A 15,706-nucleotide genomic window follows, 5' to 3' on the forward strand; every position below is an offset into this window, starting at 1 on the left:
CGGTCATACTGTAGGACCTTCGTCAGTGCTGTATGAATGAATCACAGACAGACATGTTGCTCTTATAGGGCTCCAAATCAGCTCAGGTGCCTGAGGATCAGGGTCATCAAGGCAACTGATCAAAAACTTCACCATGGCAATAGTAGGGCATGGACATAACATTACAAATCAAAAAGCCCTAAAGTTATACAGCATTACACATTAAATCATAATGTACATTGTACAGACCATATATCACATATAAACATGTTACTCAGAATAAATAAATAATAGTGATAATAATGTAATAACCCATTACATCACAGAACATATTCAATAAAGGGTTCCTATAAGTAGCACTGGAGGGAGAGGTCTTCATTCATACCACCCGGGTTAACAGGCTTTAAATAGAAAATCCATCAGGATTCATTTTGAAGGAGTTTGGATTTCTTAACTTGTTCTATTGCTATAAATGACAGACCTGCTATGGAGTGACTGGCAATAGTAGATATAATGTCCTTGTGTCTAATAGCACTCATGTGTTCTATAATACGTGTACGGACTGGTCTGGATGTTTTGCCTACATACTGGAGATTACATTTACGGGAAATCATGTAGACTATATTGGAAGAACTACAATTGACAAATTGTCTGATATATTGTTTGTTGGTGACTGCACTTTTAAATGTGTTTTCTTAGAGCATTTTTTCCAATTATGACATGCCCAGAATAGGAATGCTAGGATGCATGTGGTTAAATAGATTTTCAACAACACTGCTATCCCCACTATTATGTGCCGCGTATGATTAAGCATGAACTTATGGTTACAGGTGTGTGCATGTGGTGTGCGCATTCAAATATGTCTACATGCAAGTGCTCATGTGTATTTGTGTTTATCTTTTTTCCCCAGACTGAGGAGAAGAAGCGACATGAGACTCATTCAACACTGGAAGCTCAGCTACAGACTGAGAGAGAGGCGTTGGAGCGGAAGGAGAGAGAGGTACACTGTGAAATAAATCCCATAGTGTTGATTGAACACCAAGAGTGTACAAATGGAATTAAATGTACACAGGGAGGGCGTTCCAAAGCACTTGTGAGTGCCAGCATAATTTCGGCGGGAGTGTTCCGGGGGCAGACACAGACAGTGGTCACTGGTCACACAACACATTTATGCGGAATGGTTGCGAAAAATATGCCAGTGAATAATTATATGAAAAATGTACTTGTATGACTTAAACATTACAAATCAAGAATGGGTCAATAACAATGACAGCAATGTAAACATGACATTTAACAAAAATAATTATATATACAGTATATATATAAAACATAAAATGAAGTAGATATACAGTAGCATCCCTCTGTGCTTCCTCCAGATCGTTAACCTGGAGGAACAGCTGGAGCAGTTCAAGGAGGAGCTGGAGAACAAGAGCGAGGAGGTGCAGCAGCTCCAAATGCAGCTGGAGATCCAGAGGAAGGAGCTCAGCAGCCAGCAGCAATACCTGGACAACAGGGACAGCATGCTCCAGGTACATACAGTAGCTGCCCTATTTGTGTGTTCATTTAAAGCCTGATTTGTACTGTGTCGTACGATGGTGTCCCTTGCCAAAAATATCTACAACTCGACTAAATTAGCGCTCTGCTGAGTACACGTCACACAGAATTCATCACACAAGCTTTTATTAAACAATAACATCTATAGTCTTTTGAGGGTCCGGACACACTTGATTCCCAATCCCCATGCAGTGCCAGTGCCTAAACAACTGGAGTTCATATAATTGGTCCTCAGCCTCACTTATGCTCATGGTAATATGGTACTATTTTTCTGTACTCAGTCTGTGTCTCAGAGGAGGGCTGTGGACAGTTCAGAAACCCGCCTACCAGTGACATCATCGATGTAATCCAAGCTAATAGAAACTGCAGGCTTTCTATTCCTGCAAAGTTAGTATGCTATAATAGAAGCCACTGTTATCTCATTAATACAAATCTAATTTAAAAAAAAGAAACGATGATGTCACTTGTAGGCGAGTTTCTAAACTGTCCACAGCCTTCCTATGAGAGACAGACAAGTAGATTTTAAAAACATCATATCATGAGCATTAGTGAAAATGACTGAAGTCGTCCTTTAACATTGTATTGTATTCCTGTGGTTTTCAAATTGTGTGTGCTCAAAGCGCACTAATGTGCAAGTCAAAATGCCAAAGCACACCTGTGTTCATATCAGAAAATGGCAGATTAACAAGCTCACAACATGTCGCAATGTGACGCATTGTAAGCCCAAAATAGGGGCGCCAGGTTGAAAGTATTAATATTTAAGTAAAATATTTCTGTGATCTTTTTAACTGATAACTGTTTCGCTGTTTTCTTCTCTTCTAATGTTTTTTTTTCTTCATTAGGTAATGTCAAATATTGTATGAGGAACAATTCTTGATTATATTTAATGTATTTATTCCATAAATATTCTGTTCATATTGTATTTATTTTTACAAGACTTAATTTCAGTTAATTTTGGTTACACACTCACTGCCAGGTATTAATTAATTAATTCATTTTTTTACCTTATTTTGACGATCCACGGAGAGCCACGGAAGCCACGTTGTGGACACAGATGTAAACAAAGGCCGTCTGGGGGGAGGGGGGAGGGTCTCGTCTCTCCACCAGAACAAAAACATATTTACCGTGATCGTCCATTCTGTTATCAGCAGTTGAATATGGCTTGTTTTCTTAAAAAAAAGAAGAAATCTGAGTGTGTTTCTACATCTCATAACATGGGAGTGGATGGAGTGACTTTTGGGATGACTTCATTTCTGCTTCTATCATTCTCTCGCAGTTTTTTAATTGACAGAGATCTCCGTCAATGGCAGTCAAGTGTCGGATTTGAAATGACGGAGATCTCCGTCAATGGCAGGGAATGTGTTAAGTCCTAAACGGTTAGTGACCCCCGGATGTCCCGCCTCCACCCTACTTTGCAGTCACATAGATAATTCCTACTGAAAATCTAATTATTCGAAGCAGGTCTTAGCTTTCTGCTTAGCAGAAATGGAAATTCAAAAAGATATTTAAAAGATATTTAAAAATATATTTTCAACAACGTAAATGACAAACGGATGATAGCTTCCGTTTGTGGCTTTCAGGATGTTTAGCATCCTATATCATTCGGAGATTGTGAAATAGTTGTCTGGCTTGGGAGACTAGTCTCATGGCACACCATTTGGGAACCACTGGTGTTTAGCTGGTGAAACAGACCCTGTCCTGTTGCCTTTGAGCCAGGCCTTGCCAATTTCTGAAGATATAGTGAGACAGACGGTTCATCACAGCTTTATTTTTCGTCAGCTTCAATAATTGAATTATGTAGAATGTTCAGTCTACAGGCTGTCTTTTATTTCATATACATGCATGAAGTTTCAACAAAAATACTACCTTTTCCTGGCATTAACTTAATATTTGTTTTCCACTCATGGAATATGTAAATTGGCTAGATAACATTTTCCAGTGAAGAGGTGAGGTCTGTTTGGTTCACACAGCCAACATCTGCTCTCTTAAACAGACTACAGATTGGATCATCTTGGGTCAGACGCAGCCATCAGTTATTTATATTTTATTCAGGTTTCTAATATCTGGGATATTTGCCTTCTTATCCACCATGCATGCACTACGGAAAGTCAGTACCACCTACCTACCACTACCCTGATAATATTAACTGAACCCGTATTATAGGTTCCCTGACGGTATCCAACAAAGCTGCTTTTGGGTCCGTTGGATGGGTTGCTGGGTTGTGTGCGACACAGCTAAGTGTGTTCAGTAGAGTGACCTGTCGTGTTGTGACTTTTGAAGGTGATGGAGGAGAAGGACAGGGAGATAGCACTTCTTAATGAACAGATCACTAAGCTTCATCAAATGGAAACGGCTTCTGATAACAAGGTAACGCACTATGCGTATACAAAACTACCTCTGTTTTTTTGCATACGCATAGGCTTGTAGTGGATCGTCGTGTGTGACCTGTAGCATCCTGTTCTTTTTTTGTTTGTTTGTTTTGTATTTAATCTGTTTTTCCGTTGTTCGGTTGCTGTTGGATTTCTTTTACTTTTCATTTGTTTGATGTTGTTTGGTAAGTAGATTCACTGTGTCATGTCCTGTTGTGTGGTTATCGTTTGTTTGTAGCATGCTTTTGGTAAATCTGTGAGACCCTATAGATTTAAGGGTTAATAATTGCATCCATCCGAAATTGACGTCAACAAATTAAGTGTTTGCCTAAAAATCTACAAATCTACAATCATGACGTTTGGTTCAAATACTTTGGTGGGTCGCAGAGGTTTATCCAGAAACATGCAATTGTCAAATCCTCCTGCTGCTCGTCTGTTATGCTGACATCCACTTCCCACTCCGTAGGAAATGGGTGAGAGCGACGAGCTGATCCGAGATCTGGAGTCCCAGGTAGAGTGCATGCGTAGCGAGCAGGAGCGCCTGAAGAGGAACAACGAGGAGGAGCTGGACCAGCTGAACGCCGTCATTGACAAACTGCAGCAGGAACTCGCCAACATCGAGCAGAAGCAGACGCCGGAGGAAGAGGAGGACACCAAAGCCCACGCGGAGGGTGAAGAAGGAGGGCCTAGTAAAGAGGAATTCGACGAGATGAAGCAGAGAATGGACCTCTCTACCAAAGAGCTCGATACCCTGAAAGCGGAGCATGGTAAGCTGTTGGACACGTACCGGCGCTTGAAGGAAAGCGCCGCAGCGTTGGCCAAGACAGAAAATCTCGAGAGCTCAGGCGGTGACCTCCAAGAGGCTCTCAGGCAGAAAACGGCCGGCCTGGTGGTCATGCAGGCCCAGGTGCAGGCACTGGAGCAGAGTGCCACATCCAGGGTGGACAAACTGAGTCACCGCGTCCAGGACCTCGAGGACCTGGTCAGTCAGAAGGACGGCGAGCTCACTCAGTGCCGCCGTCTCGTGGAACAAGCCCATAGCGACGCGGACCTCCTCCAGCAGAAGGTTTCGGACCTGGAGGAGAAACTGAGGGAGAGGGTGGCCGCGGCACTCGTCAGCCAGGTTCAGCTGGAGGCCATTCAGGAAGAGTCACAGCAGTATGAGGAGCACAAAGCCAAAGAGCAGAACCAGGACTCTAGGAGACCGGAAGAGTTCCGTACCTATGACTTTGGTGATCTGGGTATTCCCCGGATAGATTTCGGCGGATTAGGTAAAGCGAGTCGGGGTCCCACAGGGAAGGTGGTCCATCTGACGGAGAAGCTCCGTGAGCTGGAGGTAGGCCTCAGTTGCATGCAGAAAGACCAGGAACTCCAGAAACAACTGCTCTCCAGCTCAGAGGAGGAGGTGTTGGAGTATGAAAGGAGGCTGGCTGTGCTCATGGATTTACTCAATCAGATGAAGGCCAAGGCTGGTGCACACCCGAGAACTCCACTGTCTGTCCAGGTATTAATCACACTTGCATCCTAAAGATGAATACTCAGTGGTCTTACGCAGAATGTTATATAACATGTTTAATATGTGTAATGTGTTTCTCGACCTATAGGACTTGCTAGTGGAAAATAATTTAACTTTGACAAGTTAAAATTGTGTTTCCTAATATCTTTAACACACCATACGACTTTTAAAATCCAACCGATGGTGAAAAGACACACTATGTACTTTCGCAGATTAGCCGGACTCGCTTCAGTTTTCCCTCGTAAACGAGCTCAAACTACAGGTTGATATTTATTCAGATTCCAGTATTAAAAATCAAACGGGATTCATATAATCGTGACGACTCTGACTTGATGACTAAACTACAAGATAACATGGCGTGATTGTCCATGGAGACCTGCCCTATTTTGCACAGACCAATGCAGATCGTAAATATTGGTCATCATGCCTCAATCAGTTAGGCTTTAAATTGTATAGTCTTGTTCTCTGCATAGCTGATATTTCATTTTAATATTCTGTCATAATGAGAATTGTTTTCTGCCACATGATGCAGCTCTGATAAATCTCTTCTGAATTTTCAATCAGTCCTCCATAGCTGGACACCAAATTGCTGTGACTGGGCTTCTTGGAGAGCTGCAGGAGGTCAAAGACGAGGCCACTGTTACCAAAGAGCAGCTGAACTACTATAAGCAAAGCTGCAGTAGGCTCCAGGAAGAGCTGAAGGTATGGGATGGCATCATTAAGCCTGATTTATAAATGACAGTAGGCTTTAAGCATTTTGACTGCTATTTTGTGGTTTGATTGAGGCTGCTGTTTCATTTTAGGAAAAAGAAACCACAATGGACACATTGAAAGAGCAACTTCAGAGGGTGAGAGAAGAAAAAGTGTTTAGCTCCACTATTATCATTTCCATACATTGGGTCCAGAACAGACATGAACCTATAAACGATTTAGTCTAATACTTGAGCCTCTTGACATTAGGAAGCATCCAGAGACGGTGAGGAGGCCAAGGTGTCAGAGGTTCACCAGCAACTCCTGGAGGTCCAGGAAGAGGCTGCTGTCACCAAGGAGGAGCTGAGCAGCAGCAGGGAGAGCTATGACAAGCTACAAGAGCTGCTCCAGGTGTGGAGAATGTTGGACATTCAATGTACTGTAGCTATAATAATAATAAGAGCTCTACAAAGTCCTTCGCAAACAACAAAGCACAAATGAAGTGAAAGTATCACAATCCATTAAATGAGATACAAAAATAAAAATGCATATATAACGTAGAACTTTAACATCATGTAGACAATGCTAAATTGTCATCTACCTTTCTAGCTTATGTTACTAACTTACATTTCTGTCATTCTTATCTTTTTAAGGAGAGAGAATTGACCATTGCTCATCTTAAAGGAGAACTCTATCAAGTAAGTAGGAACTGTTTCACACCTGCATTCTGTTGCAGTGAATCGCTTTAATTCATATCACTAAAATTATCATATTATTTAGAAACATTTTGTTCCCTTGCCACTGCTTCCCCACACAGGTTGTCATGTCCAGTAAACAATACGATCTCTGTGACTGTCTTCTACCCCACGCACTCCCAAAGCTGAATTCTGCACCTTAGGTTCATTCTAGTTTTATAGTGAGCTCTATTCAACTTTTGTTCCCTTCCTTATGGCAGTAGACACTGTCAGTGATGTGAATTGCTTTGTTTTGAATACACTGATGAAAATAAACTCAACATAAGTCCCTGGTTTTAGAATGCAGAATTTAAGGTTATATAAACAGAGTGCATGCATGGTGGTGGATTTCTCACATGGAAGCTCTTTCTATGATTTTAAGTTAAGCATGACCATTTCTCGATATCTTTCTAAAGAAAAGTTACAAACTGGCATTAAACAAAATTCAGTTCTTCTTTAATGTTTTCTATCTGTACCTCACTGACCTTCTTGCCCCTCCCTCTACCAGGCAACCTCAGAAGTAGAAGGGGCCGGTGCCACAGATCTCTTACAGGAGCTCCAGGAAGTCCGAAACGAGGCAGCAGCCACCAAAGAAGAGCTGAACAGCTTCAGGGAACGTGCAGAGAAACTCCAGGACGAGCTCCAGGTCCGCGACCTCTCCATCGCCAAGCTGAAAGATGAACTCCAGGAGGTCCGGACAGCCTTGGCCAGAACAGTGGGATCTGCGCCCCCGTCTCCTTCTCCGTCACCTCAGCTTCCATCGTCCACCTCTTCTTCCTCCTCCGCCGCCCAGCCCAAAAGGAAAGGAGCAAAGCAACAAGTCGGCAAGGGCGGCAGCGCCAAAGACAAACTGCCTCTGTCCAGGAAGAGCTCTGCTACCGCCACCGGCCAGTCTGCTGACAAAGCCCGGAGCCCCCCACTAGCCAGCGACTCTCAACGGCAGCAGCATCACCGTGTGGCTGTAACAGACTCAGCCACCCAGACCGAGGCTCTCCAGATGCCTGTGTCTGCGTCGGACGCAGCCAAAGAGCAAGTGGAGGAGGTGATTGGAGAGTTCCAGGAGAAGATTGACCAGATGCAGGAGCTCCATGCCGCAGAGATCCTGGACATGGAGGCACGGCATATCTCAGAGAGTGAGACACTCCGCAGGGACGTGCAGGCTCTGGAGGAGGAGTGCAAAGCCCTCAAGGCTGTCATCGACAAGCTGCGCTCCAGTGAGGTGAGTCTGGCAGCGTCTGTGAGCCACTGCTCTACCTCTAAATCCTTTAAGTTGATAATAGTTAATATGATGCACATAGTACAAACAAGGGGCTTAGCCTTGATTCTCCTGGGTAATAACTGGTTAATAAGGCCCACATGTCAAAAATGAGTTAAACGTTTGTTTGTGCTTTTCATTGGCTATCAATAATATGGATGATTATTTTTCTGTGGGTTTAACTCAGTCGTGTTATTGTACCCTGTGCCTTGACCGTTTTATCAAATTGTGAGTTCATATTCCATCTTTTCCAGGCCCCTGCATCAAGAATCGACCGTCCTACATCATTGCACTTCAGAGATGGATACACCAGTGGTAAGATGCAACACGATCACGAGAGAATTATACACACTCAATGCCAAATGTCACTGCTCACTGATCTTTTTTCATTAGTGCTTCAGTCACTCTAAATTAAACTTTCTCCCTAGTATGTTGATCCATGTGTTCCATGTGCCTTAAATATTATGAACTGCTAGTATAGTCTTTTGTTATTTAATTTAGTAAATGATGTTGTTGCTGTCAGGTGTAAACCTGAAGAAAACAAATCTATAGGGTATTAATTGATACTAGGCCTGACCTTGACCAATCTCTCAGCCGAATCATGCAAAAAAGGTTATATACAGTGTGTGTGTGTGTGTGTGTGTGTGTATATATATATATATATGTCCTTGCTGTGATGCTGCATCGCTCCTAATCGAAAGCAGCAGCACCAGTAAATAAGTCAATGAAACGGCTTCCAAATAGCATTGCAAAGAGCACATTTGACTGTTCTTTCACCTCTGTATTGATATTGATGCTGAGTGTTCACAGCTGTTTCAAGAGTGCTCGTGTCACTTTGCAGACAGCAGTTCGGACTACAGCCAGAGGACTGGGTACGACCTCCCCAACCTGCAGCATGAGTTTAGGACGACCCCCGAGGGAGCCAGGATAGAGACAGACGATCCCCTGCCTGACAAAATCAAGGTACGACTGACACTTGGTATATAATCCAGCCAAATACGGGTCAATTACTGTCATGGATGATGGGTTTGGCAGGTTCCCAGGCATAATCTGGACATGTATGTCTACTCTTAAATCATATTTCTCGGGTGCAACAATGAAAGGGGTTGGGAGATTTTGCAATCCATTATTCCTTATTGATTTGATAGTGTACATAAGGTTTCACAGGAGAATGAACGTAAACGTTTCATGATACCTGTGTGTTTGTGTGGTCTCTCTGCATACTCAGACGCTGCTCCGGGAGGTTCACCAGGAGGGCATGCAGGTACTGTCTCTATCAGAGCTTCCCGAGGGTGAGCCCCCAAGCCAGCTCCACCACGCCCCAGGTTGGATCAAGGAGAGAGATGCCCTGCTGGCAACTGTGGACTCCCTAAAAGGCCTCATCACCCAGATGCAGACACACAGGGAAACACAGGTAAAAGATTTCAGGTTCATACTTCCGCGGCACTGTGTGTGCTTGTAGGTCAGCTATTTTTGACGTGTGACACCGTACTGCAACAGAGCATAAATTAGGCGTTATAAACTCTATCTTGTCTTGTTATGATGCATGCTTATTCTCCACTAAATCTATACTCTATTTGTATTTTATACATTTACATCAGACAATGTTATCAAGAGTTGATCTCCTCTGTTTATTAATGTTCCCACTGTGCTACAGTATTCCTTCCTTGTTTGTCTGCTAAATGCCAAAATTCTAAATTGGTATGATTATGTGTGTGTGTGTGTGTGTATCCCCAGACCCCAGGTGGTGTGGATTGGCGTGGGGAGCTCCTGGCTGCCGTGCAACAGGTGTTTGTGAGGGAGCGTAGCGTGTTGAAGAGCGCCCTCTACAGTCAGCTGGACCTACTGGACACCAGTGATGCCATCATTCACCTCAACCAGCTGGAGCGCAGGCTGGCTGAACAGGTCACTAACTACTTACAACATACACTTTATTATATGTTTTACTGTCTTTTGTCCCTTTGTTGCTATCCTAAATTTAAAGAGCATAGGACTGTTCAATAGTACACATTATTTTGTGACTATTACAAGCAACCTGAAGTTCATTTTTAAACGTACTCTTAAAATAAGTATATAAGCAGTTATTAGGAGTAAAATAAATTGCTGCATTTAATGAGTCTCACACTCCTGAATTTCCACTTTGTGAGAACATTTTATTGGGCATATTACCTGTGTTATTTCCCCTCATAAACAGACTTTGTGTGCCTTTGTGTTTGCGTTCCTTCTGTAGGATGCCCAGCACAGAGAGGCCATGGGTTCACTCCACACAGCAGACAGGTCCAGTCTCATCTCTGAGGTCCGTCAGCTCCGGGCTCAAATGGAGCAACTTCACCAAGGTCTGTAGTTCATGATCCCCGTCCAACCACACCCTCATTCTCCTGCATAATTATGTTTTATTACACTTGTTTAGTTACTTGTTCTTACAATGTTCAGTCACGCATCATCACCATAATATGATGCGGCATCTGTGGACACATTTTTTAATTACTCGATTTACGTACATTAAACCCACTGTCCCTATTCTGAGCATGGCATAAAAGACATTCTGTGAAAATAGCAGATCTACAAGCTTACAACACGTCACATTGCGATGCGTGGTGAGCTTGTGGATCACCTGTTGTCAAAGAGCTTTGGTGTAGAGGGAAAATAGTGCAGAGGGAAAAACCTAAGTACAGACCCCTGGGGGACCCCGGTCAGCAAAATACAGTATATTGTATATGGTTTAAGTGATTAATCTACTGTGATTAATTTAGTCGATAAAGTTATGGTAAAAGTCTAAAACATTTTCAGGTTTTCATTTCATAATGAGAAACAAAGGCAAGTAATCACATTCACACAACTGTAAATAACACACATTAAACATTTATACAATATGATATCACTTATTTGCATTAAACCAATTATTTGATTACAATTTTTTTTAAAGATTTCCTGTGGATTGATTCAATAATCATTTCACTCCTAGCATGTTTCATAATCCATTATTTTGCCATCATTACATTATGCTCCAACTGAATGGATAATACTCGGTCAACTAACTACTATATGGGATACAGCCTGATGCTGTGTGAATGGGGCACCTGAAGCCATTATGAATCTTCTACTTGTTGTGGTCCAGGCCTCCAGCCTGCAGTGTTAGCGGTTGATCTCGAGGAGCAGAGGAAGAGAGGAGGTGCCGGTGGCGTGGCAGAAGCTGACGCAGAGGAGCTGAAGGGAGAGCTGGCACAGACCAAACTGGAGCTGGAGACCACATTAAAGGCTCAGCACAAACACCTCAAAGAGCTGGATATGCTCAGGTTAGAGCTCTCACACGCACGCACGCACACACAAGCACACACAAGCACACACAAGCGCACGCACGCACGCACGCACGCACGCACGCACGCACGCACGCACGCACGCACACACGCGCACGCACACACACGCACGCACACACACACACACACACACACACACACACACACTCACACACACTCACACACATCATTCCCTATTTACAATCCCCTGAGTATGGTGTAAGAGCAGAATGGCCGCCATGTGTATATGATGAATTATCTCTACATTAGCGCTGTTTACTTTAGATTCAGACAGACATTAAAAGAATAGTTGTTCATGTTAATTAAACATTAGAATATCCCCCACAAAAGGTTTACAATATCTCTTAACATTGGTTCATCCTCCTGTGAGGAATTATATTCTTAAAAGAAGCTCCTTTCAGCAATCCTCAATTCTGACTCAATTTATGCTTGTTTGGTCAAAACAGCCTCTAGTAAGCATAATGTCCTGTTGTCAACAGGACGGAGGTGTCCCAGAAGGCCTCTGAGGTGCACCTGCTCACCGACCAGCTGTCAGAGGAGCACAAGAAGAGCAGAGAGCTGCAGTGGGCCACAGAGAAGGAGAGGTGCAGAACTGGCAGGAAGGAGGACAGCGAGCGAGAACAACTGGAGGTAAGAACTCTGTTCTCTGCGTAAGTGTGGAAATAGCTTTTATTCACACAGACAGACAGCTCATAGACAGCTGTCACCTAGGCAAATATAATAAATACAAATCCAAGCTTTGCTCTATTTACCATATTTTATCCTTTAAGTATTCATGATATATCCACAATCTTAGTTTTTATGTATTTTCTATGTTTTTCATTTCCCAGTATTCTATCCTTTACAAAACCTGTGTTTTGATGGCGTCTTGTAAATGCTGAAAGCATAAACTCATATTTTTTCCCCCAAGGACCTCCATATCACCCTGGGAGAGGAGCAGAGCCATGTGGCCCAACTGACCTCGGCTCTGGAGCAGGAGCGCCAGGCCTCCTCCCGGCTCTCCCACGAGGCCGAGCAGGAGCGTCTCGGTCTCCACCGACGCCTCCAGGAGCTCCAAGTGCAGCTAGAGACAGAGCGGGCCAAGGCTCAGGAGGTGAGGAGCGCCCTGGGGAGAGAGAGGGAGCTGCGCACGGGTGTCTCCTCAGAGGGTGGTCCCTCCGCTGAAGCAGGGCTGGAGGAGCACAGCAGTGGACTGGAGGTGCAAGAGGAGGGGACCGTGCTGGAAAGGCTACAGAGGGAGCTGGATGACAAGCACACACAGGTAGGAGAGCTGACATTCACAACATAACTGCTGCAAATATAGTCTTGTGTAGCCAGACCATCAGAGATCTGATATGGCTGGGGAAATCTAATTCCTTTGAATGGGCTTGGACTGCGGAGAAAGCCAGTGCTGACAAACCTACGCCTACTGCTTTGAAAACTAATCTCGACACCGATCCAATACGAAAGACCACCCGGCCTGAAGTCTTTGCATTGGTTCTGAGATGCTGTTAATTGCTTTTAAATCTCAGAATTATTTCCACCCAGTTTTAGCCCCTACATTGAATTATATGTCAACATACACCGTATATCAGTAGGCAGGAATCTCAGATCATCTGGCTACAGCGGTAACCAGGCATTTCGCCCTAAATCCATTTCGCCCGTGTTTTTGAGTGGACATTTCGCCCACCCCCAGACATTTCGCCCGAAACATTTCGCCCACCCCCAGACATTTCGCCCAGACATTTCGCCCGACATTCTTTATAAATATATAATCAATCAGTTGTGCGAGATTCATTATAAATGGCTTTATTTAAGAGGGGAATTTTCAGTCATCCGCGGACTGAGGAGTTGCGCCCGAGCGCCTCCATGCGCGAGTGCCCGCAACGACCAGCCGATGGTCTGCTAGTCGACTACGCGCCGTCCGAGTTATGTACCGATAGGGACAGAATCGTAAATATTTTTCGTGGGGACTGCGTTTGCCCCACTGACTGCGTCTCTCACACACACACACACACACACACACACACACACACACACACACACACACACACACACAGAGAGAGAGCTTTTATCTGACCCTAACCCTCTCTCATTCTCTCACACAAACGGCCAGCTAGCTTCACTATAAATTATTAACTGTAGCGGGCGAAATGTCCGCGAGATGGGCAAAATGTCTGGGCGAAATGTCCGACTTTTTGGGCGAAATGTCTGGGCGAAATGTCCGACTTTTTGGGCGAACTGCGAAATGGGCAAAATGACTGGTATTCGCTACAGCTACACTCCAAATACAACATAAGAAGAGGGTGTTTTTGTTATAGAGCTACGATATTGCGAGTATTGCTTTAATTGTCAGGATTATGGTGGTAGTTTTTGATTGAGCTGATTCTACAAATGTAACTGCCCACAGTTGGGTTTAGAGTGGTTTAATAGAAGCGTCTACCAATTATGTAGGCATATACTGTATGTAGGTAGCGTCATTGTTTTGTCATTCATCCTGTGCTGTTCTGATGTTTTAAAATTAATCTTGCATCATACTGTATGTCATTTTCTAAATTTTATATTGCTTTTACCTTGCAGTTATTTTCCATGCATTCCCCATAAATGGACGATAATTCACATGGTTTTGAGATAGCAACATCCAATTTCAGATGCTTCATTCTGTTAATTTTGGTGCCAATATTGACACTTCCTTGCTGTTAAAGGTAGTAAGTGATATTTTTTGGTTAAAACAAAAAGTATTTTGTTAAAAGGTTAAAGCACTATATTCTGATAGTAATCATTGCTATAGAGTGTTTGTTCAGTAACAGGAGTCTCTCCAGCGCTTTAATAAACAGAAAATACATTTTCCGGTAGGTGTCAAAATCTCAGCCAATCAGGAGAAAGTACCCATTTTTAAGCTTAATTTTTATAGTGTTCCAGTTCCAATTCTGCCTGCTCATTTCTTAGTGTCATCACTTCCAATTTCACTTGTTTAATCTATATCCTGATTGAGTTCTCTATCCTGATTGGATAAAATTGGAAATGAAACTGAAACGAAAATGCATTTTCTGTTTTATAAAGAGCTGGAGAGACATGGAGACTCCTTTTACTGAACAAACACTCTATAGCAATGAGTACTATCAGAATATAGAGCTATTTAACACGTATTTTAAGCAAAGAAAATCACTTACCCTACCTTTTAAGTGCAGGCCAGTTACTCAAGGTTCTGTTGGCTAATATCGCCACCTAGTGGAGTCTTTATTTATTTTTTTGTTACTGGCTATCAAAGGACTGAATTGACATGGATTAGAATAGAGAGAGAGAGATACAAGTGATCATTTTCATTAAATACAATCACCCAAATTGGAATTTAAGGCTTCTCACTTGTTCTTTGTGTCTAAGTTAACATATTATTGTTTTATATACCTAAATATCGGTTGATATTTATGAAATTTGGTATTTACATTCTAAAATCGTCAATAAGCTTTTGTTTGGAAAAAGAAACGGAGTAGGCTGAAAGTCTTGTCACTGAGTATGTGTCCAACATTGGATACAATTATGTTTATAAAGTACATAGGCTACTTTATTAAGTTTCTATGTAGCTTAACATTTCTTTTGTTTGTTTGTGCCTCCTGGCCTGCCACCTACCAGTAACTTGGAAGGGGGGAAATACTAATCTTCTCACCTATGCAGTGTATTGTTGACCTTGTTGTACTAAATGTGATGTTTTTTTTACTGTAGGTGGTACATCTCCTGGGTGAGGTGGAGGCCCAGAAGTTGGAGGCCGTGAGACGAGTGGAGGAACTGAGCTTGACGGCTCAAAGATCAAGACGGGACCAGGAGGCGCTGCAGGAGGCCCGATCTCAGCTGCAGAGCCTGGAGACGCGGCTGGAGGAGACCCAGGCCCAGCTGGAGAGAGAGGTGGAGAGGATGAGGAGTCTGGAGGAGGAAAAGGAGAAACTGGAGGAAAGAGTGGCACAGTTGGGACAGCTGAGATTGGGAGAGAGTGCCGGAGGTGGACCAGATCACGTTGATGGCTACAGTGTGAGTGTCAACCCTCATGCACAGTAAAATCCTGAGTGTTAATTTAACTCTGAGAGTGTTGGATTAACACTCTGGAGTGGATTTTATAGTGTTGATACGATCATGTACTCCCTCATTAACTCATCACTTCATGGGTATTTTATGTAATTTGTATAGTTGTCTAATTTTGGAGCTTAAATTAGAAAGAAAATGTCATTCTTGATAGATTTTGGACCTTAACCTAAACATTAATGGGGGAAAAGAACAGTAAACTGTCAAGCAAATAGTTTCTGACTCCAGATCTAGAT

At 43.1% G+C, this 15,706-nt stretch overlaps 1 protein-coding gene across 1 annotated transcript in view; it reads left to right on the forward strand.

Annotated features, from left to right (window-relative positions):
• The window catches only part of akap9 (A kinase (PRKA) anchor protein 9), a 99,576-nt gene that overhangs the window by 77,346 nt on the left and 6,524 nt on the right, over nucleotides 1-15,706 (forward strand). The window contains exons 30-47 of the mRNA XM_084080368.1: nucleotides 890-979; nucleotides 1,356-1,508; nucleotides 3,814-3,900; nucleotides 4,369-5,406; nucleotides 5,983-6,120; nucleotides 6,222-6,266; nucleotides 6,379-6,519; nucleotides 6,762-6,806; nucleotides 7,351-8,061; nucleotides 8,352-8,412; nucleotides 8,939-9,060; nucleotides 9,326-9,511; nucleotides 9,835-10,002; nucleotides 10,328-10,433; nucleotides 11,216-11,393; nucleotides 11,894-12,044; nucleotides 12,325-12,675; nucleotides 15,117-15,419. Coding sequence (XP_083936494.1) covers nucleotides 890-979; nucleotides 1,356-1,508; nucleotides 3,814-3,900; nucleotides 4,369-5,406; nucleotides 5,983-6,120; nucleotides 6,222-6,266; nucleotides 6,379-6,519; nucleotides 6,762-6,806; nucleotides 7,351-8,061; nucleotides 8,352-8,412; nucleotides 8,939-9,060; nucleotides 9,326-9,511; nucleotides 9,835-10,002; nucleotides 10,328-10,433; nucleotides 11,216-11,393; nucleotides 11,894-12,044; nucleotides 12,325-12,675; nucleotides 15,117-15,419 — 4,074 coding nt within the window. The remainder of the gene's footprint in view (nucleotides 1-889; nucleotides 980-1,355; nucleotides 1,509-3,813; nucleotides 3,901-4,368; nucleotides 5,407-5,982; nucleotides 6,121-6,221; nucleotides 6,267-6,378; nucleotides 6,520-6,761; nucleotides 6,807-7,350; nucleotides 8,062-8,351; nucleotides 8,413-8,938; nucleotides 9,061-9,325; nucleotides 9,512-9,834; nucleotides 10,003-10,327; nucleotides 10,434-11,215; nucleotides 11,394-11,893; nucleotides 12,045-12,324; nucleotides 12,676-15,116; nucleotides 15,420-15,706) is intronic.

This window comes from Gymnoscopelus microlampas, assembly GCF_963454915.1.
Source record: "Gymnoscopelus microlampas genome assembly, chromosome: 15".
Taxonomy (NCBI): Eukaryota; Metazoa; Chordata; class Actinopteri; order Myctophiformes; family Myctophidae; genus Gymnoscopelus; species Gymnoscopelus microlampas.